General features: G+C 52.4%; 1 protein-coding gene across 2 annotated transcripts in view; it reads left to right on the top strand.

Moving 5' to 3' along the window:
• Positions 1–27,067, top strand: part of KCNIP3 (potassium voltage-gated channel interacting protein 3) — an 80,598-nt gene that overhangs the window by 3,428 nt on the left and 50,103 nt on the right. For both annotated transcript variants that reach the window (XM_032843866.1, XM_032843865.1), the window contains exon 2: positions 8,013–8,178. In XM_032843866.1, the coding sequence (XP_032699757.1) occupies positions 8,019–8,178 (160 nt within the window). In that variant the 5' untranslated portion in view covers positions 8,013–8,018. The remainder of the gene's footprint in view (positions 1–8,012; positions 8,179–27,067) is intronic.

The raw sequence follows: 27,067 nt of genomic DNA, 5'->3' as shown, positions 1-27,067 counted from the left end.
GCTGCGGAGCCCTGAATGTGGCCTCTGTGAGGGAGAAGGGCAACCTTGGTTTCCAAGGCAAAGAGAGAAGAGGAGAGAGAACTTGGCAAGTCTTCCTTAGCTGGTCTTCCAGATGAGGGGGTGGGGGGAGCAGGAAGGAAACGGGACAGGAAGGAGGGCACAGTGGGCAATCAGTCCCTGTGCGCTGTGCCCTCACCCCAGCTCCCTGTTCCCAGCTGACTGATGTTTCCCTTGAACAGGTGCATCTGTCAGCTGTGATCAGCCTACGTCCTAGAATGCCACAGAACAGCCACGTGACAGGGACAGAACCAAGGGGACTCACAGGCACCAGAGTGGGAGAGGGGGAGCTAAGCTGAACTTTGGCAGGACAGCCCAGAGGGGGCCTGTCCTACCTCCCAGTTGGCCCAGCCTCGTGCCTCTCGTCTCTGTCCCGCCTCCCACCTCAGGTCTCTGTCCTGAGCCCCACAGCCACAGGTCTATGCGGTGCTCAGCTAGGCAAAGCAGGCGACGGCCTTCACAGGCCGCATCTCCAGTTCTGTGCCCACAGCCACCCAGCCCCATCTCTGACACGCGTCTCCAGGCCAAGCAAGAGGTAAACCCGAAGCCACCTGCTGCGAGTGCCATGCCCCTATGCCCAGCCTACCCTGTCTCTGGTTCAAGATCCCCTCTCAAGATGGACTTTCTGAGCAGTGACCCCCAGAGAGCCAGCTTCTACCCCCAGCTCCACCCAGCTGACCCTGCGAGCTTGGGCAGGTCCATCCCTTCTCTGAGCTTCAGTCTCCCCACGTGGGCCTTAGATACGCTCATAACCTTGGTTGGGCCCTCACCCGAGGCCTGTGCCTTGTGCTGGCTGGCGGGGGCCAGGAGTAGAGGCAGGGGACACTGTCGAAAGTGCCAGGAGGCAGATCCGTGGGCATATATATGCCCACTGGCTTGTCACGGAGCCCCATCTGCACATCTGATATCGGAGGGCTCCAGCCACGAGAGGGTAGTGGCCTGGGGTTGGGGGTAACACGGCTGTATCTTGTCAGCTGTTAGCCTGGCTATGCATCAGGAGGACCTAGGCTCAGTCCCACCTCCTTCATGCATTAGCTGTGTGTCCTTGGGCAGGTTACTTAGCTCCTCTGTGCCACTGTCTCCTCATTTTCCTGGGGGAAATATCATCCTCCTCCTAGATAAATGAGGTCCCATATCAGCCTACTCAGTCCAGCCAGGGCATAGAGCAAGAGCTCCATAAATGGTTGGAGGGTCAATGTCACTATTTTCTGATTACTGAGTAGAGCCTGGGAAGGGCATGCCGACAGGAGAATGTTCTCTACGCGCATGCTGAGCACCCCTCCCCCAGGTTAATGAGACACCTGCATTGCCTGGGCAGCAAGGGCCAGGTGGGGAGCTTGTGTCCTAGCCCAGGTGGCAGCCGTCAGAGGCAGGGCAGCAATGACCCAGTCCTCCCCTCCCCTGCTCCAACGCGTGCGTGCTCGTGCAAGTGTTGGCAGGAACTTAGGCCCAGCTCCCGCCTCAGTAGGCGAGCTGCCCGGCCTGCATCTGTAGGTGCCCAGGGGTGGGTGGAAAATCGAGGCTCCCCCAAGCCTCCCCACCCCAAATCCTCGGGGCCTGCACGACACGACGCCCACCGCCACTTCCTGCCATCTGTCCCAAGTGATGGAAATAGAGCGAGCAAGGAGGAGTGGTTGCTCAGGGAGCCAGCCTGAACTGCCAGTCTCCAGGACAGGGCTGGGGCTGGGGGGCAGGCGGCCCCACATCTGAGCGGCTCTGGCTCTTCCTGTTCCCAGCTGGTCCAGACTCTGGCCCTGAGGCAGCCCTCCTAGGAGGGGCCGGGGAGGGGAGGGAGACTGAGAACCCGAGACCCCTTCCTCCCACAGATAAGGCCTAGAACTTCCCACTGGTTGGCATGAGCCCTCCAAACCTTAGTGGCACTTTCAGATCTACCGACAGCTTAACAAAAATAGAGCAGAGCGGGCCCCACCGAATCAGATAATGAGGCCCTGCAGGCAGCCAGATGTGGGGGAAGCTCCCAGGTGATTCTGATACCCAACAGCCCAGCAGAGCGAGTTGGCTGGCTGTCTCTCTGGAAATCACAGGACAGTCGATTGGCCCCGCCACTTGCGTTGGTTAGGCAGAATTTGCTCTCCACCAGAAGGATGGGGATTAGGGATAATCGGGCTCCTACTGGGGTTTTGTATGCCACGGCACTTAACCTTTCCCAGGGTCCTATAAAGGAATATTAGTCTCCCTCTTTTACAGATGAAGACTAAGGGTGGTCTAGTACTTTGTCCAGGGCTGTCCAGCCAAGGTGATGGTCTGGCTGACTGCAGACCTCTTACCACTGTACCTGGTAGAGGGAAATAACATTAACCTGCCTGAAATCCCCCCTTACTGGCTAAGTGTGTCTCATGAGCCGCACCTGGTGGGTCCTGATGGTGGTCCTTATGCAACCATTCACGATATTTCTCATCCATAAATATAAATATTTGGGAAAAATTAGCTCTAACTTTTGCATATGCATTTACTCAAGTGACATTACTCTGAGGAAGGGAGCCTAGGTGTTGAACCTGGGTTTGCCAGGACCCTCCATGGCCTCCAGCCATGCACCCCAACCCCCAATAGGCTGCCACAGGCCCACAGGTAACCTCTGCCAAGCCTTCTTTGGGCTTCGATGTGGGGGTTCTCTGGAGGCCAGAGGATGAGAACCACAGAGACAGAAGTGGCTGACCGAAGGTCTCGCCTCAGGGCACCCCTACGGCTTGACATGATGGGTCCTCACCAGGTGATGCTTTGCCCACTGAGCATGGGCAGTGAGCAGGGCAGCAGCTGGCCTTTCAAGGGGCTTCAGGGGGTGGGGACTCACGAGGTGGGGTGTCCGGGTCCAGGTCCTGGGAGTTTGTTTGAGATAATTGGGCTGACGGTGTTCCTGGTGGAGAGTCCAGACCTTGCCCTGGGGCAGCTGGAAGGCATGAGGGGTTGTCCTGCTCCCTCCGTCTCTGTGGTGACAGGTGTCACAGTTACTGGGGAGTCCCCTCGATCCCCCCCACTACTACCCACATCCACAGCAGATCCCCCCCCACACTAATATCTCCACCATCCTTCCCACTGCCTGGGCCTCTCTCAGCACCCCCACTTCCTTCCCTGGATTTGCTCAGCCCCCCCAAGTCTGTCTCCTGCCTCCTTGTCCTCCACCCTTCCTCTGCAACCCACTGGGCCACCTTTCTGAAACGAGTCTGACCGACCCTAGCTGGGACTTGAGAAGGACAGAGAAGGTGGGGTCAATGTATGCCCTGGCAGGAGGAGACTGCCCCAAACCATCCACCCGGCTGGTCTGAGAACCATCTAGAACAGTGTTAGCCAATAGAAGTGTAGTGTGAGCCACAGGTGTCATGTTAAATGATAGGGAGTCACGTTAAATAAAGTTTTCTTTTTTTAAAGTGAGGGTTTTTTTGGATCATATATTTTATTTAACCCAGTGTTAAGTATTATCGTTTCAATACGTAAGCAATATAGTTATTAATAAGCTATTTTCCATTCTTCCAAGTAAGGCTTTGAATCCATGTCTGTTTGCACTGATGGCACATCTCAGTTTGGACTAGCCCCATTTCAAGTGCTCAATAGTCACCTGCAGCCAGGGGCCCCTGTCTGGGACAGCGCAGACCCAAGGGCTCAGTGCAGCTGCATTGAGCAGGCCCCTAGGTCTGTTGGTCCTCTGCCTCTGACTTTGCTTCATCTGGCACAATCTGTATGATTTTTATTTTTTTTATTATTTTTTATTTTTTTATTTTTATTTTTTCTTTAAACTTACTCGCATTTTAAATTTTTTTAATTAACATATAATGTATTATTTGTCCCGGGGGTACAGGTCTGTGAATCAACAGGCTGACACATTTCACAGCACTCACCATAGCACATACCCTCCGCAACGCCCATAACCCAGCCACCCTCTCCCTACCCATTCCCACCCCCCCACCAGCGAACCTCAGTTTGTTTCCTGAGATTAAGAGTCTCTTATGGTTTGTCTCCCTCCCGATCCCATCTTGATTCATTTTTTCCTTCCCTACCCCTCACAGCACCCCCTCCCTGCCTCTCAAATTGTTCATATCAGAGAGATCATACGATAATTGTTTTTCTCTGATTGACTTATTTCACTCAGCATAATACCCTCCAGGTCCATCCATATCGTTGCAAATGGCAAGATTTCATTTCTTTTGATGGCTGCATAGTATTCCACTATATAGATATACCACATCTTCTTTATCCATTTCATATTTTAAATTTTAATAAATGCACTGAAAGAGGAGTCTTTAAATCATTATTGTAAATGGAAAGAGGGGAGCCATTGATGAAGGGGATGGTTAACAGTATGGATGCCTTGCAAGCAGAAACCACCAGGACACACCTAAAGGTAGACTCTTCCTTGACCCCGAGTGCTAGAGAACACACAGCATGGGGAACTGAGCAAGCTTGGTCAGAGGGTGTGAGGAAGAATCTCTTCCGGGACTCGGGCTTCAGCTGGCTGATTTGGAGGAGGTTCTGAGGAAACTTAGTAGGTCGTTGTGAACATCAAATAGGACAGCATCTCCACATGCCTCACCTGGTGCCTGGCCCATAACAGGTGGGTCTCTAGCTTGGTGTCCTCTCTGTCCCTCCCCTGCTCCTCACAGACTTGGACTTGGAAGTGAGCTAAGATTCACCCCACCCCACTCCCCCCACAACCCATCTGGCCAGACAGGAGCTCTGGGTTATCAGGGAACGACCCTGCCCACCCACAGCCCCTGCTCTTCGGGGAACCTGTGAGCCTCAGAGAAGGCTATAGGTCCCCAGTGCCAGCCAAGGGCCATTGCCGGGACATGGCCCAAAAGGGCCACTTGTGCCAGATGTGCCAAAGGGGACTCTGTCACCCAACTCTGGCCACCCCTTGAGGCCCACAGAGGATGGAGGGAGGGCTCCAGCTGCTGTGGAAATGATGCCAGGATAAAGCAGGAGTGGGAGGAGAGAAATTCTCAACTGAATTATGAAGAGCATCAGGGGACTTTCATCTAGTCATCTGTGAATATTTCTTGAGGTTTATGAGTGTGCGTGTATATCTAATAGCCTTTTTTGTTTGTGCGACAGTATTTTTATTTGAGACTTTACTGAGATCATTGTGGAATCACGTGTGGCTGTGAGAATTAATATAGAGAGACCATGGAGGGAAGCTGCAGGTGGTAGTGGTTGGGGGGGGCAGCGGAGAGAAGGTTCGAGAACCCGCCTGGAATGTGTGAGGAGCAGCAAGGTGAGCTCTGGGCGCAGGCCAACCGGGGGTGGGGAAGGGGTGGGCAGTGCTGCCTGTCCGGCAGGGCTCCACTGACTGGGACTTTGTAGGCAGGACAAAGGCACTGGGGTTTTACTTGGACTGTGGTGGAAGGCACGGGGTGCTTAGCCGGGAAGGGGGTGGCTTTCATTCGAGCTGGAGTTTCCTCACAGATGCAGCTCTCCTCAATTTTGTCCTCTTAAAAAAGAGACATTTTGGGGTGAGGGGGCTGGTCACCTCTCAGGGCTCCCTCCCTCCCATGCCTGAGAGCTTCCAAATCAGGAGCAGGGTGCCCCGAGTGGGCCACTAACATTTTCTGACAGCCCAGGCAGACCCTCTCCTAGACAGACCAGTGTCAACCATTCCTGAGGATGACCTGCGGTCACTCATCCCTCCTGACTCCCCTCCTGGCCGTTGTGTGGCCGTACCCTGTCTCAGCCACTATGGGTCCCTCCTCTCCTCCGTAAGGACCCCTCACCCACCTCACAGGGGGTCACTGTCCTAGGCCCTACCTGCGGGGCTCCTGGGGCTCCTGCCCCTCGTACCCCCAACTCCCTGTGTCAGGGAGAACACACACACTGGGTCTCGTCAGCCCAGGAGAATAGGAGGACATGGTTTGGGGCTAACTCTGACGTGGCTGGGGGCTCAGGAACCCCTCCCCAACTTCTGAGGCCTCTCCGAGGTCCTGGCCCCAGGAAGGCCGAACAGCACAGCCTGTGACCAGCACCTCCTGAACCCTGGAACCAGGAGACCACAAGGACAGAGAGGCCCTGGCATGCCCCCCCCCCCAGACTTCTCCTGGACTTAGTTTCCTCCTCTTTAAAATGGGGGTGGTGTTGCGGACCCTGTGGGATTGTCTTGAGAGTGAGACCTCCTTGAGGCCCAGGGTAAAAGGCACACACAGAGCTCTCCACCCTGCCTGTGGGTCTTGCCAGCCCTCCCTGGAGAACAGAACCCTGGCTCCCTGGCCGGGTCTCTCACGCTTTAGTCCAGTCTGCAAGACAGAATCCCCATGACTAGCCTTGGGCTCCACAAGAGGACAGTCCCTGCCAGCCAACACCAGCACCATCCTGGGATAGGCAGGGACCCAACAGATGGCTCCTGAGGCCCACGGCAGTTTTTCCTTCTGGCATTCTCCACTAACCCCAGCTTCAGGGCCTACAGCAAAGAATCATGAAGTGATGAAGCCCCAGTTGTCCATCAACCCCCTCCCCGTCCCCCCTCGCTTCCTGGACTGAAATAAAGACCTTACTCATTGAGGCCACTTCTGTCCTGAATAAGATCATTAATAGTGGAGAAGGTGCCTCTCTAATTAAGCAGGGGTAGGACCTGTGTGTACGTGTGCGTGTGCAAGTACGTGTGTGTCTGTGCATACGGGGGCCCTCCCTCAGCCTTCCTGGTACCCCGAGACCCCTGGGCACCCCTGCTCACCCCTTCTTTATGCCCCACCAGGATGGGGGGGTGCTCGCTCTTGCTGCAGCTCTGGGCACCGCTGACCTGCCTCGTTGCCAGGGTGAGCCTTCGAGGAGGGAAGGAATGTGGGGGTGGTGTTGAGCGTGTGTGTCGGGGAGGCAGCTTGGAGGGTGATGGCTATAGAGAGGGTGTGCCCAACTGGGAAGGCCCCAGAAATCAGGGTAAGGGGTATGGATGTCACCCTGTCTAGGTGGCCATTTCACCAAAAGCTGACCAGGCAGGCAACAGACTGTCCAGTCCTAACCAGGAATGAGCCTCAGGGAGCCATGTGCCAACCCAGGACCTGGAAGCTTCTCCCGCCTCATTGGTGTCTGCAGGGTGCAGCTGTCCAGCTTCCCCTCACCCAAGCATTTGTACCAACTCCTCGGTTCAGGGGACCTTGTAGGGCTTTCCTTACTCCTCATGCTCAGAAAAGCCTGTACCCAAGATATGAGAGAGCCTGAAAGTCCAGATGCTTCCTTGCTGGCTCCTCTGTAGCCAGGGAGGAGGCACAGGACCCAAGCAGGGACCTGGAGCTAGGGACCCCACTGAGAAGAACCCCCAGAGCAGCCTGGAGGCTGCTCCAGGTCCCGGGGACAGCAGGGCCATGAGGCCCATGGGGGTCCCAGGCCCAGTGCCCCAGGAGGGAAGCGGGAGCCACAGGGGCTGGGGTGCTTGGCCACGGCAGGGGGTTCTCGCTGGCCTCTTCTGGGGGGTGACTGTGACTGAGGGCCTGCTGTCCCTTGGCTCGCTCTTTGCTCCGGCTTATCCTCCCAGCCTGGCTCTCTGTCCTTTCTGGCGAGGCTGGGGCTGGCCTGGGACCCCTGTGGCTGATTCCTTTCCTGTTGTCATCAGCCCGGGTCAGTCTCTGCTTCTTGCGCCCGAGAGCGGACCCATACAGGGGCTCTGTTTGGGGCCCCGGGTCTGCAGCACTTGCCCAACTGCTTGTCTGTTCATTGGCTTTGGGGACGACGCAGAGTTAGCACACATGGAACCTCACGACCCTGGAAGGATATCCCCAACTCACCACCCTGGTGGCCATTGTCCTGGCCAACCAACCCGACCTCTCAGGACTGGTGCCCACGCAGGGGGGTGCTCCCTCCTGCAACTGGAGCTCAGGCCATGTGTCCTGGGTAGAGGGACCCTGGGGACAAGACTCGGGGGCGGGTAAAAGGTGACCCTGCCCTGGAGATTGGGGTCGGCCTGGAGGTCCTCTCTGAATGGGGGCTCAGGGCTGCTCTGCCTGTCCCTGCTGCAGGAAGTGATGAAGGTGTCAGATGGCAGCCTCCTGGGAGACCCCGGGCGTACACCGCTGAGCAAGAAGGAGGGCGTCAAGTGGCAGCGGCCACGGCTCACCCGCCAGGCCCTGATGCGGTGCTGCCTGGTCAAGTGGATCCTGTCCAGTGCCGCCCCCCAGGGCTCAGGTAGGGGTGGCGGGGGGCTGGGCAGAGGGCAGGGGTGGGCATGGGGCATCTGATCTGAGCTCTCCTCTCTCTGAGGGCTCAGAGACCAACTGGGGACCCCAGCCCAGGCCGAACCACCTCTGCTCTGTTGGCAGAGTATGTTTTCATTCATTCATGTAAGCAAGGCCACTGCACTCAAGGCAGGACCTGCAGAGGGTAGGGACAGAGGATTGGAACCACGCTGAGGTGTCCCACCTCGGTTGCTGGATAGAGGGAGGTGTTCGAGTCCGACAGGCCCGGCTGGCTCTGTCTACCGTCTGAGGGTCACCTGGGGCAGTTCACGTGTCCTTCCTAAGTCCTCTGTGAAAAGGACGGGCAGCAGTGCATGCCAAGGCCCAGAGAGGAGACAGCCCCGGCCCTCGCCCTGCCTCAGTTCTACCTAGTGCACCCCAGGGCCTGTGCTGGCTGCTCACCTCGGGCAGCACCGGGGATGGGGGTGGGTGGGTGTCGTTCCTGAGGGGTCTTAGCTCTGCGCTTGTTCTCGGTGATATTTGATGTCTGCCATGTGTGACAGAGCAAGGGACACACAGGTCGCTTCCTGCAGCCCCTGAACTCTCACATGCACATGCCACACAGTCATACCTGTGTACACCTACCGATACACCTGTGCCTCCACCACACACAAATGTGCACACCCACCCACCACGCCCATGTGGGTACACACCCAGGCGCACCCACTTCTCACACCCTCGTGCACACATACCCACGTGTGTCTGATCACATACATGAGGTGCACAGGAGAGCCTTCCTCTTTGCTTTGAAGGAAAAGGGCAGACCTGGGCCCTGACACTCAGGGCCCAGGTCTGTTGTTGTCTTAGACACTCTGCACAATTTCCAGGGAGTCTTGGTCCCTCTGGCAGGAGAACGGGCATAAATCATGGCCCTGGTCTCCCAGGCCTGATGCAGGGAAGAGGAGAGGGGATGGCCCTAGGGGCCCTGCATCAGCAAAGCAGCCGGTGGCCACCTGTGTTGAGTGGTTGAGTGGTCAAACCCCCTCTGGGGTGCTCCCAGCGCCATTCCAGCCCCTCCCCTCTGCCACCCCCCAGAGCCCCTGTCCGTCTGTGCTGTTGGCTGACGTTTGCTCCTGACCCTTCCCTTCTGTGCCGAGGCCTCTCGCGGAAACACTGCTGCGCGGGAATGCATGTGCAGGGTCCGTGCGCGCTCCTCGGGGTGAGGATGGGGGAATGGATTTTGCATGTGGCGGAAATGTGAGGGCACTAAAAGTTCATGCAAATAGCTTTCCTTGGAGGCTGGCCTCTGGACAGGGCTGTTTGTTCCACAGCAGGGTAAACGCACCGCCATCTGCTGTCCAGATAGAAACCAAGAGCAGAGGTGAGCCCCAGCGGTGTGTGTGATGGGGTCCGGTCTGCTGCTGCCTGTTCCGCTTGGGGCTCCAATACCCCACTGGTCTTGGCCCCCAGGCTTTTATTTATTTATTTATTTCTGAAAGCTGGCTCCTCACCCAGCATGGGGCTTGAACTCATGACCCCAAGATCAAGAATCACACATGACCGAGAGCCAGGCACTACCTCTGGGCTTTTCTGGGCAGCAGCCCAAGAGCATCACCTCAGTGTCCCTCTCTGTCTCACCCTCCCCGATCCTCTCCGCCCAGCACCCCCAACCCCAGGCTTCTCTCCCGCTGGGCCCCGTCTCCAGCTTCCTACTCGAGGCAACTTTTGGCTGCTTCAGGACTGGGCTGAAGGGTGACGGGCTACCTCCTGGCTGAGGCTTTTTGCACCCCCGGGTGTGGGTGGGCATCAAGGAAAGCAAGCTGGGGGCCTAGATTATTGTGTTCAGGGTCATAAGGAGGGGGCCCTGAGGGGCCCATATATCCCACCTTGAGCTCGGGGGGGTTCCTGGAGGTCAGGAACCGAGGCTGAGCTGTCAGGATGTGTTTGCTGGAGACTTGTCATAGCCCAGAGCTGTGGGGGCAGGAGCGGGGGTGGATGGAACAGGGCCCAGGACACCTTCCACGGCTCAGGCCCAGCCCAGTGCATTGCCCCGCATAGACACATCCCCCAGATGCCATGCCAGGCCCTGAGAGGCTATGTGGCGTGTGGAAAAGCAAGATTCTATTTCATTGTATAGGGTATGCCCTGTAGATCACTCTGTTTTATTAGAGTCAACAGAAGCTCAGGGAGGTCACATGACACAGCAGGTCACAGGGTATTAGGGGCAGAGTAAGGGCTCTGACTGGGAGCTTTTCCACGGGTTCTGGGCGGGGCGCCTACCCCGATGTGTGTCTTCAATGTCTTTCTCTCGGGGAACCTCCGGGATCTCTGGAGGCAGCAGCCACTCTCACAGACTAAGGAACTGAGATCCGAGCGCACCCCTGGTCTCCATAGGGCCCAGCTCCCAGACCCTGCCTCCTTAGTCCAAAGACATACTCTGTGTGCCCCTCTGGGATGGAATGGCTGGTGTGGTCACACTGAGGGCTTGGCATGCACAGGAAATGCTAGTGTGCCCAGATGAGGTGCTCCTCCTTCAGGAAACTTCCTGGGCTCTGGGTGCAGAGAACAATCAGTGCCTTCAGTGTCTCTCAGTCCCTGAGTTCAGTGAGGCCCCGTTGCAGTGTCTGGAGTGCCGGTGCCTGTGGAAGGCAGGCACAAGGCCGAGACACTACACCCTTGTTGTCAGGGGTTTTTCCATTCAGATGAAGCAGGTCAGAGAGACAGATTTCTGGGACGGCTTGGGGGAAGAAGCCAAGGCCAGGAAAGCACATGGATGTCCCTGAGGCTGAGGCGGCCTTGTCATCAGGGGCCGGGATTCAAGGGTGCGATGGCTGGACCAGCTGCTGCTGTGCCTGGGGGTCCCTCCTGGGCTGTGAAGGCCCCCACATGGAACTGGGAGCTGGCTGGCTGCAGTGGCCTCTGAGATGGGCCCAAGAGCAGGGAGTACAGGGGAGCCCAGGGAAAACGCTCTAACCCCAGCACCCCACCCAGGAGGAGTGCCCAGCCTTGGCGGGAGACTGTCCCTCACTAGCCCTGGGGGGCCTGTCCTCAGTGACCCAGAGGCTGGGATGCTGACCTGCTCTGCATGTCTCCCCAGCTTCCAAAAGTCCTTCCTGTCAGGATACCAGAACATCTCTCCAAGAGCCTGGCTAAGCTACCAACAGGGTAGACTGCTTCTCAAGTCTGGCTCCCCAGGAGGACAGAGAGACTGGGTTTCTTCAACTATAAAACTGTCATCAGGGGCGCCTGGGTGGCTCAGTCGTTAAGCATCTGCCATGATCCCAGGGTCCTGGGATCAAACCCCCGCATCAGGCTCCCTGCTCTGTGGGAAGCCTTCTTCTCCCTCTCCCACTCCCCTAGCTTGTGTTCCCTCTCTCGCTGTGTCTCTCTCTGTCAGATAAATAAAATCTTAAAAAAGAAGAGAAAGAAAAAAAGAAAGTCACCGTGTCCCTTGGGTTTTGGGTCTGTCACTCTGCTACATCTGAATAGTCTCGTGGCCTGTGCTGGGGCCTAGTCCGCAGTAGGCTCTTCCACTGTCCCACAAGGCCAGCTGCTTCTGAGCGTGGGCAACAGGGTAAGGTCAGCAGGCCTTGCCAACGCTGGCCCTTGGCCACACTTCTTGGTTGTCAGAGGAGTCGCTCAGGCAGCAGCAATGGGACCCTGTGGTGGGAGCTGGTGTTGGCAGGAGCAGGGAGCAGGGAGGAAGTCCATACGCAGATTGAGGGTCAGTTTTGGGGAAGATAAGCGGTGGTCCCTGCCGGGATGAGGGGTGCAATGGAGCTGACCTGACAACTGGTGGCTGGCTTGTCACCCTGCCAGCAAGCTGTGTACTTAAACATCAGTCTGGGGACAAGAAGTTCCCATAGGGACCCATAGGCCGTCTTAGACCACGTGGCACTCTGCTGGGGAACAGTGCCAGGCAGCAAGGAGTACAGCCTGCCCGGCCATCTTGTCTACCTGACCCCTGGGCTCTTTCTCAGCCCTGCTGCACTCTGGACAACAGTCACCCCTCCTCCTCTCTCTTCTCCTCCCCCTCCCTGACCCTTGAACAGATGGTTCGCAACCATCCACGAGTGAGTGGAGATCCGTACCCCAGGCCATCTGTTCTTCCAGGAAGTATGGGCGAGCAGATGTATCGGTCACTCTGTCCCCCAGGAAGGCTCCCCTTCTCCATCGTCCTTCTCTGCTGAAGGGGTCACCGTGTCAACCTAGAGTCCGTGATGGCATTTATTGCTGCTCTGTCTATAAATGACATGGGAATGCTCTTCCTCTTCAGATGGCCCTAGAGACTACCCATGGGGTCGCAGGTATGGGTTGAGGGGGAGCTGGTGCAGCAGTTGCCGTGGGGACGTGAGTCTCTTGCTATGTTCTTACCTGAGCCTTCCAGACCCTCTGTGCCTACACTTGGACATCGCCTATGCACCTGCTGATAGAATGATAGAATGCTGCACACACATGTCTAGGCCTTTAGAGCCGAGGGAGAGGTTGATACTCAGTGCCTGATGGGCAGCAGAGGTTGGCTCCATGAGAGCTCAGTAGCGAGCCACTAGCTCCATGTCAAAAGAAAAGATCTTTGCCAAAGAAAGATGGCTTTACTCCAAACCCAGGGAGACCATGGAATGTTCCTCCTGGGGACGGCCATTGGCCTGTAGACATGCTGCCTTGCCTGGAACGCAATGGGTGCTCGTGAATGTGCAGGGTCACAAGGCCCAAGGGGCAGAACTGCTGGTCTGTGGCCTGATGTGCTGCCTAGCCCTTGCTTGCTCTCAGGAAAGCAAACGGTTTCAAGCAGCACGCTTCACAGCGGTGTACAGGAAGGCCCAGCCAAAGCTTACTTCCTTTTACCAGTTGGGAGTGCAAGGTGCAACAGTTCGTCTTTCACTTTGGAGGGAATATTTTGACTTGGCTGTACTTGTGTATAACAGAAACCCCAAATAACAGCGGCTTAATTTAGACAAAGATATGAGAAATCTGGGCTAAGCAGTGGCTGGCACCAGGTTAGCAGCTTGGAGATGTCAGAATCAATGTCTCTGGGGTTTTGAGTTTTTTTGAGGAGGGGGGCGGTTGCCCTTTTCCTCACAGCCCCAAAGTAATTGCTTTGGTTCCAGCCATCACGGCTTCATTCTAGGCAAAGGGAAGGAAGAAAGGGTAGTGCCTTGATCAGGAAAGCAACACTCTCATGGAAATCTCTGGAAGATTTCTTCCTGTATTTCACTGGCCAGAACTGAGCCACCTTGACGGCAAGGAAGGTGGGGGACTGTTGGTTTTTTGTTGTTGTTGTTTTGGTTTTTTTTAAAGATTTTATTTATTTATTTGACAGACAGATCATAAATAGGCAGAGAGGGAGGCAGAGAGAGAGAGAGGAGGAAGCAGGCTCCCTGCTGAGCGGAGAGCCCGATGAGGGGTTCGATCCCAGGACCCTGAGATAATGACCTGAGCCGAAGGCAGAGGCTTTAACCCACTGAGCCACCTAGGCGCCCCAGAATGTTGGTTTTTAAAAGCTGGTTATATTTCTGCCTCCAAGAGAATCTGAATTCCGTAGGTGAAAAAGCAGAGGAGAATGAATACTGATGTGGCATTCTAGGCCACACGGACTTTATGAGGTTGTTTTGATGACAGAATGTGCTGGTGGCCAGAAGGACCTTAGCCAACTGCCTGGCCCATGCTAGGTTCCCAGTAAGTGTAGGGGGTGGAGGGGATGGCCAGAAGTTTCTGCTCCAGTCATCCACTCGTTTTCCTCTACCCTCCTCATCAGAGGGACCCCTTTTCCTCTCCCCATTCTCTGCTCTATAGAGACACCAGCAGTGCTGTGATTTGGTGTCAATGAGCAGAGACCAGAGGTCAAGAAGTAGCCAAAGGTCAGGACCCTACCCATCCCCCAGCTCTACGCAGGGCCACTGGCTCCTGAGCATCCCAGGCAGAAGGCTGGGTGAGAGCAGGCTGCTCCTTTTCTGGCCACGGAGAAACCCTGGGTCATGGGTGAGGCCCACTGCAGTGAGATCACACTCTCACCCGAATATCACACCAGCGGCACCTCCTCTATTGGTGCTGGGAGCTCTGGAGCAATGCCCACCTCCCCCACCCCCTTCCCAGTCCAGGAAGCTGCAGCAGCCCTCCTGCTTCCAGGAAGAGTCAGCTCCAGGGTCCTGGGGAGCCAGAGCAGGCACAAGGTGAAGGGGCTGGCCTGAGGGTAGGAGTAAGGGCTGCTTGAGGACGTCCACCCTGGCAAGGGGCTGGCCATCTCCTGGATGCTCTGGGTTGAGGGCTGGGTGGCAGGTGGTCCTGGGGAAGGCTGAGAGAACAGGAGGCAGAGACGGAGGACAGAGGAAGGAAGAGGGAAGTGCAGGCCAGAGAGGCCAAGACCCTGAGGATCAGGGTTAAGATCAAGAGGAGAGACAGGCCAGAGAGGGGAGAGAGAATTCCAGAAGGAAGGCTCTGAGTGTCAGGTTGGGGAGAGGCAGGCAGAGGAAGGACGGAGCAGGCTGGGGGTGGCCTGCACTGTGGCTGGTCAGGCCGAGCTGAGGGCTGGAGCTAGGGCCCCCAGGATGGGGCCTGGCCCAGGGGTGGCAGGGCGTGGGGAGACCCCAGGCCCAGCCCGGGGGGCTGCTCTAAGGCTTCAGGAATGCCACCACGGCTGCAAGAAGCACCTGGGAGACATCATCAGCTTCTTCTTCCGCTTCATCTCTGGGAACCTGGCTCGAGGTGAGGGCTGCTTTGACAGGACCGGTCAAGGGAGCAGAAGAAGAAGGTTTGGGACTCAGGACTGCTGAGCCTGCCTTGTAGGGGGTTGGGGGAATTAGAGGGGGTGGGGACCCCAAGAGCAGAACTGGAAGGAACCCCCTGGCTCTGGGCCCTGCCCTTCGACCGCAGGCAATGAGTGCCAAGCCAGGCTCCCATACTCTTGGGAGTATGGGAGGGAGCAGATGTGGGAGGGGGTTTCCTTCTCCCTGAGTGCAGACTCGGGCTCAGCCGGGGCCAGGAGGGAGCAGGAGGCTCCAGGGCCAGCCCACCTGTCTTGCCCACACTGACTCCAGTGCCCCGGCCTCTCCCCTTCCCAGAGTCCCTTTCTTGTTCCCCCAAATAGAGGTGTGACTTCTGTAGTGAGGATGAAAGAAATTGCTTGATCAGTAACAGCCGTCTTTTAAAATCTGTACAACCAACCAACCTGGAATTTCGGCAGGGACACCATGGGGCCATCAGGCTCAGGCCTGGGGAGGAGCCCCATGTGGGAGTGACAGCAGAACAGGCCAGGTCCCGCTCCTGCTCTGTCTCCTTTGCCCCTCACCAGAATGGGTGTTCTGGGGCCAAGCAGGACCAAGACCCCGCATCAGCTGTGGGGACCAGGAGGCCGGCACAAGGAGAGGGCCTCCTGCGTGTGTCAGGAGCTCCAGACACTGAAAGGAGAGACCCTCAACAGCTCGGGGCTTCTGGTCCTTTTGTCTTTCCCTGTTATTAGAAGGATATGAGGGGAATTTGGCTGAAGTAATCACATGATTCTCTAAAGAGATATCAAATGAAATCCCTGACACATAAACATGAATCAGTGTAGACATGTGATGTATTGGTTTTTTAGCCAAAGATAAAAAATGCTTCTGTTGCCCAAAGATGCTCATAGACCCTGAGGGACGATGTGCCCACACTGAGTGGGGCTGGGCTGAAAAACCTGGCCTCTTGTCCCCTCTCTGGGGGGTGGGGGCCTTGTCCCCTGCTCTGATTCCTTGCTCTCGCACAAAGCCTGGTACACCAAATCCTTGTCAAATTAATGAATAATATTTAAAGAATAAAAACACAAAACTGAGCATATAACCAATCCTATCAATCATCTCAAAATCGGTCAGATAATAATGATTTCAAAGCATTTTTCAATCAAATGATTGAAAAGCAGTAACAGATCTCTAAATATAAGACAGGATTCTGATATAAGGAAGGTTTGCAGAGGGAGATCAGATGGAGGTCTGAGTCTAAAGCAGGGGTGGCAACCTCAGGGGTCTTTAAGGGAGGGGGACCCAGTGTGGCTGCCAGAAGTGGGGGGCCCAGGGTCACAAGCCAGCTTTTCAAAGGCAGTGGAAGCTCTCTCTCTGCTCGTGATACCCCTTACCCTTGCCTCCCAGCTGCTGACCTTCCCCATCTGAGACAGCCATTGTGGGGGTGGGGGGGATGGAACTTTGCAGACCGTGGGCCACTCCTCAGGGAGGGGAGACACCTGGGGGTTAGGCTTAGTGGCAGAGGGATGAGCCTGGAGTTACCAAGCCTCCGGCATGTCCCCACGTGCTGCTTCTACTAGTTGCTCCTGCTTGTTCCTGCTGGCTGGTGATCAGGAGTGCCTCTTCTGCCCCTGCTCGGCCTGGGCTCTTCATCTGTCCCGGGGGATGGATATGTGTCATGGTCCCTACTCCACGGGCTGCTTAGAGAGTCAGCAAGACCCCTCGCTTACTGAGTTTCCCTGAATGGGAGTCTTTATCGTCCAGTAATCTCATGCACCTTTTTCAAGCCTTTTTACATGCTTGATGGGCTTGCAGACTCATGGGAGCTTTTTCTCACTCCCTCTGTGTGTCTCTGTGTCTCCATCTGTCTTGCAAGGAGGAAGGAGGCTGCAGGTCTGTGTCACCTAAGGGTGCAACCTGCCTCCCTCGGCTTCAGTTTCCTCATCTGACAAAAAACAAACAAAAAAACAACCAACCAAAAAAAAAAAAAAAAAAAAGGACAAAGAGTTGACCTTGTTGGCCTACTTGTGAGCTCCTTCCAGCTCTGGATGCTGGTTCTGGGCATCACAGTAAGGCGGGGGGATGGGGTGCAGGGAGCAAGGAGCCGGAGAGCAGGCTGGTGTCTGCTCTCAGACCAAAAGACATGATGCTTGAACACAATGGCTGGACAGTCACATGTGGGACAAGCCGGGGGAGGGGCAATTCCTTGTCACCTCTGACTCTTTCCGTCTTCCCTGCGGGATTGCTCTTCCCTGTCCTTGGGGGAATTCTGTGCAGGTCCCGTGGGTGTCTTTCAGGGGTTCGTGCATCCTTAGGGAATCCTGCCTGGCCCAGATCAGAGTTCTAGACCCTCATCCACTTCAGGAGCTCCCTCCTGCTGGCTTGTCTCAGGCCGGAGTGTGGGCAAGGTCCTAGGCATCTCTAATCCTTGTCCCTTGTTCACCTTGCTTCCCACCTGGTTCTGGTGGCCAGGCCAATGCCAGCTCCCTTCCTTTGCTCACGATGCCCCTTGACCCCATCTCCCAACTGTTGAGATTCCCCCTCTCCAGGCAGCACGAGGAGGAACAGTGAAGGTGGATTCCCCCAGCTCTCTTCCACAGGGTCTGAGGGGCTCTGGGGAAATGCACGCTCTGCCTCCAGGACCATCACTGGGTGGGTGTCCAGTTCCCACCCCTCACCCTGGCTGTCTTGGCCATTGTAACCATGGCCTTCACTTGACCTCCTCCCGGTGTGGGTCAGACCCACCTGGCCCCAGACACAGGCCCAGACCCCAAAGGCTTCCTAGAAGGACCTCAGTTAGACAGAGGACTAGAGCCCTTTGGTGTAGGAGGAGGGAAGACAAGTGCACCAACTAACCTTTCCAAAGATGTTCCCTTTCTCCGCCTCACCAACCTTTTCCTTCTCTGCCCCCTGGCGGGGTGAGGAAGGATGAGTCATAAGACCGGTTTCCTAGGCCCTCTGTATGACCTCCGGAGCTGGTCTCTGCTGCTGGGCCAAAGCCACATTTAACACCTGGATGTGAGACATGGAGTCCACATCAAGATGGGGAGAGCCTTGTCTTCTGAGCCCCTGGCCTCACCAGGAAGCAGGCACCCAGGCCCCTAGGGCTCCCAGGGACACCGCATGGGGCAGAGGTGGGAAAGGGCCAGGAGCCAGGGAAGAGGGCTGGAGATTGAGATTGAGGCCTCAAAGCCTAGAGGTTCCAGACAAAGCTGGGCACAGCTGGCTTGCATTGTCAAAGCATCATTCTCTCTGTGTTAAAAATATCGTTCTTCCACAAATAGACAGTGAGTGTGTGTCAAGGTTCTATTGAAGTACTTAATAAGGAAACCAGCAGAATGACAAAGCTGATTCAAAAGAGAAAGAAACACAGGGATTTTTAGAGCAGGTGGAAATAAAAGGGACACAGAGCTATGACCTCTCAGTTAGATTGAAACTAAGAAAGATCCAGGGCAGTCAGACAGCCACCTGCAGGGCTATCTTCTCTGCCAAAGAAAAGAGGAAATCATGGCCTCTTAACAGTTTTATAGGCTTGTGAAATGTCTGGGACCTCATCCCATGTACATCCCACTTCTGCTCCCCTGGAGAGTCCGAGGCTCTGGGTAGGCATTGGACAATGCCCTAGCGGGACTGAGAGGCTGGGCAATGCCCAGCTGGCTTTGTTCCCACACTTTTTGAACAGAAGACCATCTCTGGCGCTTACAGCTGGTAAAAGGTAAACTAAGGCACATTAAGAATTTCAAGTTTATTTAAGCACACATCAATTCAAACAGGGCAGCGCTCACCCAAAAGTGGTGAGGATCGTTCCATAGACAGGAGCTAGGGGAAGGGTCCTATAAGGCAGGTGCCAAAGCAAAGCAAGGAAATATTTGATTGGCGGTGGCTGATGTGGTTGCCTTATTTGGGAAAGCCTGGTTGGCTGCTCATGATGGGTTGTTCTTAAATTTCCTGGGGTTTGGGCTCGGTTGCATAGAGCTAAGGCATTAGAGCCATCACAAGAGCCCAGTGGGCTCCTTGTTTCATCTCTTAAACAATCCCCCCCCCTTCCGGTCATCTTTCATACGTGAGGGATTAACTGGCCACTTGTTATTACGGCCACTCTCCGTCACCCTCAGGGTCAGTTCTGATCTTGTCGGGAATCACAGGTTATGACGTCAGGCTACGGAAGGATCACTTTTGCTGTTCATCTCATTGTTCATCTTGTTTCTGCTCATCCGAGCATAGTGAGACCATCTGATGTACTTCTGATGGTTGTGAGCATCTATTTCAGACCCTGGAGAGAACACAGTGCACCAGGGAGATCACCGCGATGACTCTCAGGAGGATGATAATGACAAGAGATTGAAGTGTGCTCCTTCCCCAGGGCACCCACGAGCCCAATCAGTTGGTGTCCAGTAAATCAAAGAACGTGTCTGAAGAGGCATCATCCTATTTAGCTAAGTGGCTTGCTGGTTAATTTCTCATATGTGAATTTCTGCTGTACCAGTGGCCTTATCCAGGTACAGCAGGAGGTAAATGCTACGGCAGACTCCTCCTTGCTCAGACAACAAGTAATCCAGAGCAATTTTATTATCTAAAACCATTTTACCAGCTTAAAATAATGGCTGTGCCCAAGAGGCATTTTTTGGGGTGGCATATTTCGCTACCCTTTATACCCTGCCTTTGAAACCCCTCCAAGAAGTTTCACAATCTAGGATTTGAACTGGTAGGTTGTGCCATCCCACTGAACACATCCCTTAGTCCCGAGAATTGGTCAGCTCAGTAAAATAGCTGTGTCTTACTTCAGGTGGCAGTACCCAGGGGGGTTCCCAAACCTAGGCCTAGATGGTGCAAGCAATCAGGTATTTAATAAAAGCATTTCCATGGAAACAAAAGGAAAGCCAAGGTTAATGGTTAGAGCAGACTATAAATGGGTTTCTGAGCTCAGAGGGAAGCCAGTCAAGAAGATGTCTCCATGTTGGCCTCCTAGAGGTAGGGCTTAAAGCCACTTTTATAGTTTGGATGTCTCTAGTGGTGTCAGGGGTGTTACGGAGAACTTTCTGAGCGATAGGCACAAAGCTTACCCACCCATGAGCTGTTGTGCTGATTTCTCTAAAGTTTATTATATAGTTGTCTGGCATTAGTTGGCAGGGCTTTGGGAAAAGAAAAGTGTTTGTTCTTAATGAGTCCAAGTCAGAGGAAGAAAATTAGAAACGTTAGTTTGGAAAGCTGTAGCCAGATATCAGGGAAAAACTGGAAGAAGTTAGGATCCAAGCCAGTTTACAGGTAGAAAACAAACCTCAAAGACAATGAATGGGACTGGAATCTAATAGCCCCAAGGGTTTGTGATAGTTTTCTACAGAAGTTATAATTTTACAGAAACTAAATTTGCAGAAACAAAATTTCTTTCTCTACAATTACCCCAATTTCTAGCAAAGATAATAAGATTAATGTATTTGCAGAGTAAGTTGTCTCATTAAACTTGGCCTGATTATTTATATAAGAATGCCAAGAACAGTGATTTTAAGTATATCCTTAAATATAATATTCCAGTTAAAGTTTGGTCATATCTAAGGGGCTTTAGTGGATCTATAAAGTCATTCCTGGTTCATTAGATTTTTTTTAAAGCCTCTTTAGTCTAAGAAGTCAAGCCAAAGACTTGCCCAGTTGTGCCCTATTACAAGGAGAAGAGATTCTTATTGAACTTACATTGTCATAAAACCTACATTGTCATAAAAAATAAGACTAGCCAATAAGAGTTTCTGGATTTTGGAGGGATCAGGCAGAGAGGAAGAAAAGATAATATATTATTATTATTATTATATGTTATTATATATCACATATAATAATATATATTCTAATTTTGTTTACAAAAGAATACTTAACCAAATTGCTGTATTATAGATAACTTTAAAAAAATAAAGGAAAAGAAGCATTTTTTAAATCCAGAAAACAAAATGCTGAAGACCCAGAGTAATAAAACCTATGATTATCCTCACCAATCCATGCAGTCCCACGTCATTAATTATTTTTTTAGAGACTTATTTATTTATTTGAGAGAGAGAGAGAGAGAGAGAGCAGGAGGAGGGGCAGAGGGAAAGAATCTCAAGCAGATACCGCCCGCCCCCAAGCACAGAGGCTGACTAGGGGCTCAGATCCCATGATGGAGACCATGACCTGAGCCAAAACCAAGAGTCTGGGTGGATGCTGAATGACTGAGCCACCCAGGTGCCCCTCGTGTCATGAGTTCTTGACCCTCAGGTTTCCCATAGAGTTTCGTGGTATCGTCTTACAGTTATCAGAAACCTCTCCCTGTCTGAATTCTTTCCCTGAATCTCTTTGAAGAGGAAGGCTTTCTGCAAAAGCAGTAGAGGAAAACAATAACTGTGTATAAATATCAGAAGACGTAAAAGTGGCCACGGATTAAGATCCGATGAGAGTTCATTATCATGCAGTTAACAAAGGGTTTTTATTATGTCGGTGACATCCTTTTTTTTTTTTAAGATTTTATTTATTTATTTGACAGAGAGAAAGAGATCACAAGTAGGCAGAGAAGCAGGCAGAGAGAGAGGGGGGAATCAGGCTTCCTGCTGAGCAGAGAGCCCGATGTAGGGCTCTATCCCAGGACCCTGAGACCATGACCTGATCTGAAGGCAGAGGCTTAACCCTCTGAGCCACCCAGGCACCCCAACATCCATTTTAAGATAATTACCAGAATTACGATTGATAACATGATACCAGGACATATGAGATCTCTAGGAATTTCATAGAATTTCTGTAACACTTAACATCAATAACACGTATCCGTACAAATATAACTTAAGAGAAGGGTTAGCATCATTCTTATTTGACAATTCTTTCCATGTAATTTAATGTATCAAAGAAGCTTTAGTGAGCTTTATGGCTCTTTTATAAGGAGTGAGAACTAATCTGCTGAGATGTTCCAGAGCCCTCAGGAGAATTCCAAGGTAGTCTAAGACCAAAAAGACTTCACTTAGAATTTGATTATGGGAAGTTTATACAAAATATCAAAAGGTTTGAACAGTTGATTAAATATGATCTTGGTAATCTATTCAACCAAAGTGATAAAGACTTCTAAGGCAAACAAGGTTTTAAACAAAAAAAACCACGCACACAAAACCTTAGCTTTTTTTTCTTTTTAATTGTGTTGTTAGTCACCATACAGTACATCGTTAGTTTTTGATGCAGTGTTCTGTGATTCATTGTTTGCGTATAACACCCAGTGCTCCATGCAGTCCGTGCGTGCCCTCCTTAATACCCAGCACCCGGCTCACCCATCCCCCACCCCCTTTCCTTCTAAAACCCTCCAGTTTGTTTCCCAGAGTCCATAGTCTCTCATGGTTCGTCTCCCACTCCCGATTCCTTCCCCTTCATTTTTCCTTTCACCTAATGTCCTCCCTGCTATTCCTTATGTTCCACAAATAAGTGAAACAATAAACCTTAGCTCTTTTAATAGAAAAGACTCCCTTCTCCCAGTTAAACAAAAACCTGGTAAAAAAAACATGAAGCACAAGAAATTGCTTTGGTAAAACACAATCTTTGCTTTCCAGGTGGATTATCTAAAGATGAAGGAAAACCTTACATAGTCTCTGATCAAGCACAGCCCAACCATCCAAGAATACTTGTTCTTTTAACAAACGAAAGGGAATTACATTTTATTTTTGCCTAGGCATACTATTGATATTAGAGCTTATTTTTTAAAACCCTTCTTAGGGGCATCTGGGTGGCTCATTCTGTTAAGTGGCTGCCTTCGGCTCAGGTCCTGATCTCAGGGTCCCCCATATTGGGCTCCCTGCTCGCTGGGGATCCTGCTTCTCCCTCTCTCTGCCACTCCCCCTGCTTGTGCTCTCTCTCTCTCTCTCTCTGTTAAATAAATAAATAAAATCTTTTTAAAAAATAATAAAACCCTTCTATAAAATCCCTTCAGTCTTAATCAGCTGGACCACATAAGATTTTCCCCCTCTCTCTCTCCTCTCACTTTCCAGATTCCATTTAGTTTTTGCCCTTTATTCTCCTCGTTCTCATTCTGAAACAACCAGTACTGTCCCGTAGGGCAAAATAACTCCATTTTCCCTTAACAAAAATGCATTTCCTTATTTTATGTCTTTTCTTACTGAAAATACCTCCTACTCTCCTTGTGCGCAGAGTTGTCTCTCTCATTATTTCTAGCGATTTTGATTACATATATCAGGTAGATTTTTTAACCCTTGGAAACCCTGATTTCTACTGACACTAAGGAGTGCACAGTTGTGGACTGTTACACCAGCGTTCTATAGATTGGCAAACTTATTAATATGTTTCATAATTTCTAAGAGCATACTCTTCCTCATAGGAAATTTTTCCACATGGCACAAAACAGAAGTCTCTTTAGTTGGTTTGTATTAAGAAGCCAAAGTCAGGGGTGCCTGAGTGGCTCAGTCAGTTAAGCAGCAGCCTTTGGCTGAGGTCATGATCCCAGGGTCCTGGGATCGAGCCCCTCATCAGGCTCCCAGCTCAAGGAGCTCCCTGCTCCCTCCCTCTACTGTCACTCCCCCTGCTCTTGCTTTCTTTCTTTTCCTCTGTGTCAGATAAATAAATAAAATCTTAAAAAAAAAAAAAACAGCAAAGATAGATAAACCTAGGTTCAGTAATGAATGCTCAGTATTTTATCTTATCTGGAAACTGTTGGGAAAAGCAGTCTGACACTACACAGTCTTGGATGGCTACTCCACCCCCTAAGAAAGGGCCTCAGGCCCAGAACACTTCCTTCTTCCTTACCAAGAGGTAAAAAGCTCACACAGCCTTCAATGGGCTTATCCCCTTTTGTGATCATAGCCCTCCTTGTTTACCTTTCTGAGTATTCTTTTGTCTCTGCTTATAGTGGGTGCAGCATGGGGTACGTGGACAAGCCAGGGTTCTACCTGTCCTCTGCAGGGAGGGGCAAGGTTTGTCCATTGCAGCAGGAGAGGGGTGGTCCCAGGTCAGGTGCCCCGCGTCAGCCACCAGGAGACACCTGCTAGCCACGGGGGCTGAAGCCCACTGTGGAAGCCGATCTTGCTCTGTCTCTCGTCTATGCAGCTGAAGTGTTGTTCCATCCAATGCGTGGCTGATGTTTGTTTTCACTGGCAACTCTGATGCTACGATGCCGTGGACAGAAGGGTTTAGAGCCCTCTAAGCGGGACTGGTAACCGGTGCTCTATGCCCTCCTTTGGGGGGGGGGATGGGTAAAAAGGGTAGGTGGGCTTTGAATTGCTTCAAGAGCTGCATTTCTGTTCTTGTAAATTTGTAAGACAAATTGGATTGCAGTCTGAAGGCTGTCAAGGGGATGGACCCAGCCAGCTGGCCACATTATGTTCAGTTCTCTTCTTTGTATCAGGGAGAAGGTTTCCAGCTAAGACGGAACTCAAAGGATTCCTACATTCTAGTTTTAGAGCTGTCTTTGGAATGTTTTAATACATTGTTTCACAAAGGCTTCAGGTTGTTGTCCTTCCCTTTTAGCTTAGAAGGCCTTTAAAAAGTTCCTGTCAGGTTCTGAATATAGGTCTCCAATTTCACCAACTCTGTCCCTAGAAGTCCTCTTAAAAAATCCTTTCAAATGTCTTATCATCAAGTTCGAGTTGGGACAAAGAGTCAATATTCCTGGCAGTGTTAAGTCTTTAAAAGGGACTCTTTTGATTAACGTAGTCTTAGAAGCTTCTGCATACCAATCAAATATGCATCCCACTGTTTGGGGGGAAATTTAGGACCCTTTTTTCTCTAGGGCATTTAGAGATGGATAAGTTTATTTAGGTTAAAAGTTCCCACTGTGGCCATCATGATTCAAGATCATTTTTGGTAAGCTTAACCCACTTGTTCAGACAAATTTGGGTCTGTGCCCATGATTTTCATGCATAGAGTCCTAAATGGAGGAGTCCTAGACTTTCTGGACTTGAAACAACCTGTTTTCTCCCTCCTTCCCTTAAAACAAAATTGTACTTCACTGAGGCCTCACCCTGGGCTCAGTCCTGTTTCAGTCAGAACCGGTCTGGTTTAAGTTGGAGAGCTCATAATGTTTAGGTTGGACGCAGTCTGGTAAAATAAATGCTTAAATGAAGTTGGAGAGCTTGTAATGCAAAAGCTGCAATGCTCAGTTACCTGCGAGGGGCTTACCCTTGACCTTCATTTAGGCGCAGGGAGGAAGCAGAGAGCACAACGGGCTCCACAGGTACCGATGCCTCATTGCTTGCTGCTCCCAGGGCCCATCAGGGTCTCCTTTGGATTCCACTTCTGACACCAGAGCTGTTAAAAGGTAAACTGAGGCACTCTACAGTTGTCAAGCTTATGTGAGCATACATCGATCTGAATCTAGTAGTGCCAAACCAAAGGCGGTAGGGAGAACTGCACCCATGGGACCTGGGGAGGCAAGGCAGGGACATGATTTGATTGACCCTAGCTTAACCCACTGCCTTATTCGGGAAAACCTCGTTGGCTGTTTGTGATTGGTTGTTCTTAAGTTTTATTTTGTCAGATTCAAGTTCCTTGACTTTGGCTTAGGTTTGGGTTTGCTTCCATTGGCTCCCAAGGCCTTGGAGCCATCCCAGTCTAATGGCTTTCTTGTTTGAATACTTTCACGTAGATTCACTTGAAGCAAATTGCGTCTAATCTCTCTGTCTCTTCATTTGTAAAAGGATTGTAAGAATAACGAGGTCATGAAGAAGGTTGTCCAATGCACATGAAAATCTTGCACCTGTGAGGTGGGCTTTTACCGTCTCCATTTGGCTACCACATGGGCTCCAGTACTGCTTGGCTGTGTACTGGTGTGTAACTTTGGGCAAGTGATTTGGTCTCTTTGAACCTGTTTGCTCATCCAATGAGCAGGTAGAGCCGGTAAAGGGCTATGACAAGGTTACCCCTTATAGTTTCAATAGCAGTGCTGAGATAATGGGGACTTACTGTGTGACTCATGGCTGGAACCCCTCCCCCACCCTTTCTGGGTCTCGGTTTCCTTATCTGGGAAGCAAGAGCTGGAGAGGGCAATTTGCAAGGGCAAGGACCAACTGTAAACCTTGTGATTTTCCCCCAACTCTTGAACCAGACACAGGGACCTGGGAGCTTGGGGTGCATTTTGGGGTCCTGGATTCTGCGCAAGGACTGCCTTTAGAACCACTGCCCCCTCCTGCCTTTTCCTGGCTTTTCCCTGGATGTCCTCTCCCAGTCCTGAAAGACTCTGTGCCCTTCCACCACTCAGAGAGCCTCCCAAACCTCTCCCCAGGGCCTTGCTAAGGAAGTGAAGTTCATTAAAAGCCAACTGTGAGTAGCCTGATGCTCATTCTTAGGCTTGTGTGGGGAGGATTCCCTAGACAGATACAATGGCCTGCCCAAGTCCTTGCCTCTGCCTGCCCGGCCTCCCCCATTGCCTGCCTCCAAATGGTCAGATCAGAATGGGTAGGAGAGGGATGGCTGGGGATGCACAGGGAGGGTCAGTGGAAAGGGCGCTGACTGGAAAGGTGGGCCAGGGGAGCCCCTCTGGAAAGCTGAGTGGTAGTCACCTGCCCAGATAGAGGGACCCCATGGGCCCCATCATCACCTTTCTGTGCCAGAACTCTTTCCCAGCATGGTGTGTGTGTGATGCCCCTGAAGCTGTAGGGCCCGAGTCCCCGTCCTCTTGGGTGGAGGGGGTTTGGGGGATATTTGGGATTGGGGGGGAAGAAAAATAAGAATAGCTTCCAGATGCTCCAGGATGGGAGGAAATAATGTTTGTGCTGGCCTGGAGCTGCTCAGGGAAAACAGAACCTTGGGGACTGAGCAAATGGGGCTCCTGAGCAGACACTCACAAGCTGGAGAGCCTGCTGGATAGGCCTGGCCACCCACTTCCCGCCTTCCTTCCCCTCCCTCCTTTGCCCTGCTGCCAAAGGGTCTGTCTTGGCAGGTATTTCCCAATAAGTCCACCAGGGGGCAGCAGGAACCAACACGTCTGCTACACTGAACTCTTTTTTTTTAAATACGGTCTTTTTTTTTTTTTTTAAGATTTTATTTATTTATTTGACAGAGAGAGATCACAAGTAGACGGAGAGGCAGGCAGAGAGAGAGAGCTGAGCAAAGAGCCCGATGCGGGACTCGATTCCAGGACCCTGAGATCATGACCTGAGACGAAGGCAGAGGCCTTAACCCACTGAGCCACCCAGGTGCCCCCACACTGAACCTTTTTAAGTGGAAATCACCCGCTCTGAGTTCTCC

The sequence above is a fragment of the Lontra canadensis genome, unplaced genomic scaffold (genome assembly GCF_010015895.1).
Source record: "Lontra canadensis isolate GAN:19392208 unplaced genomic scaffold, GSC_riverotter_1.0 scaffold144, whole genome shotgun sequence".
Classification (NCBI taxonomy): Eukaryota; Metazoa; Chordata; class Mammalia; order Carnivora; family Mustelidae; genus Lontra; species Lontra canadensis.
The sequence above is the reverse complement of the archived record's forward strand: the minus strand, read 5'-3'. Positions and strand labels throughout refer to the sequence as shown.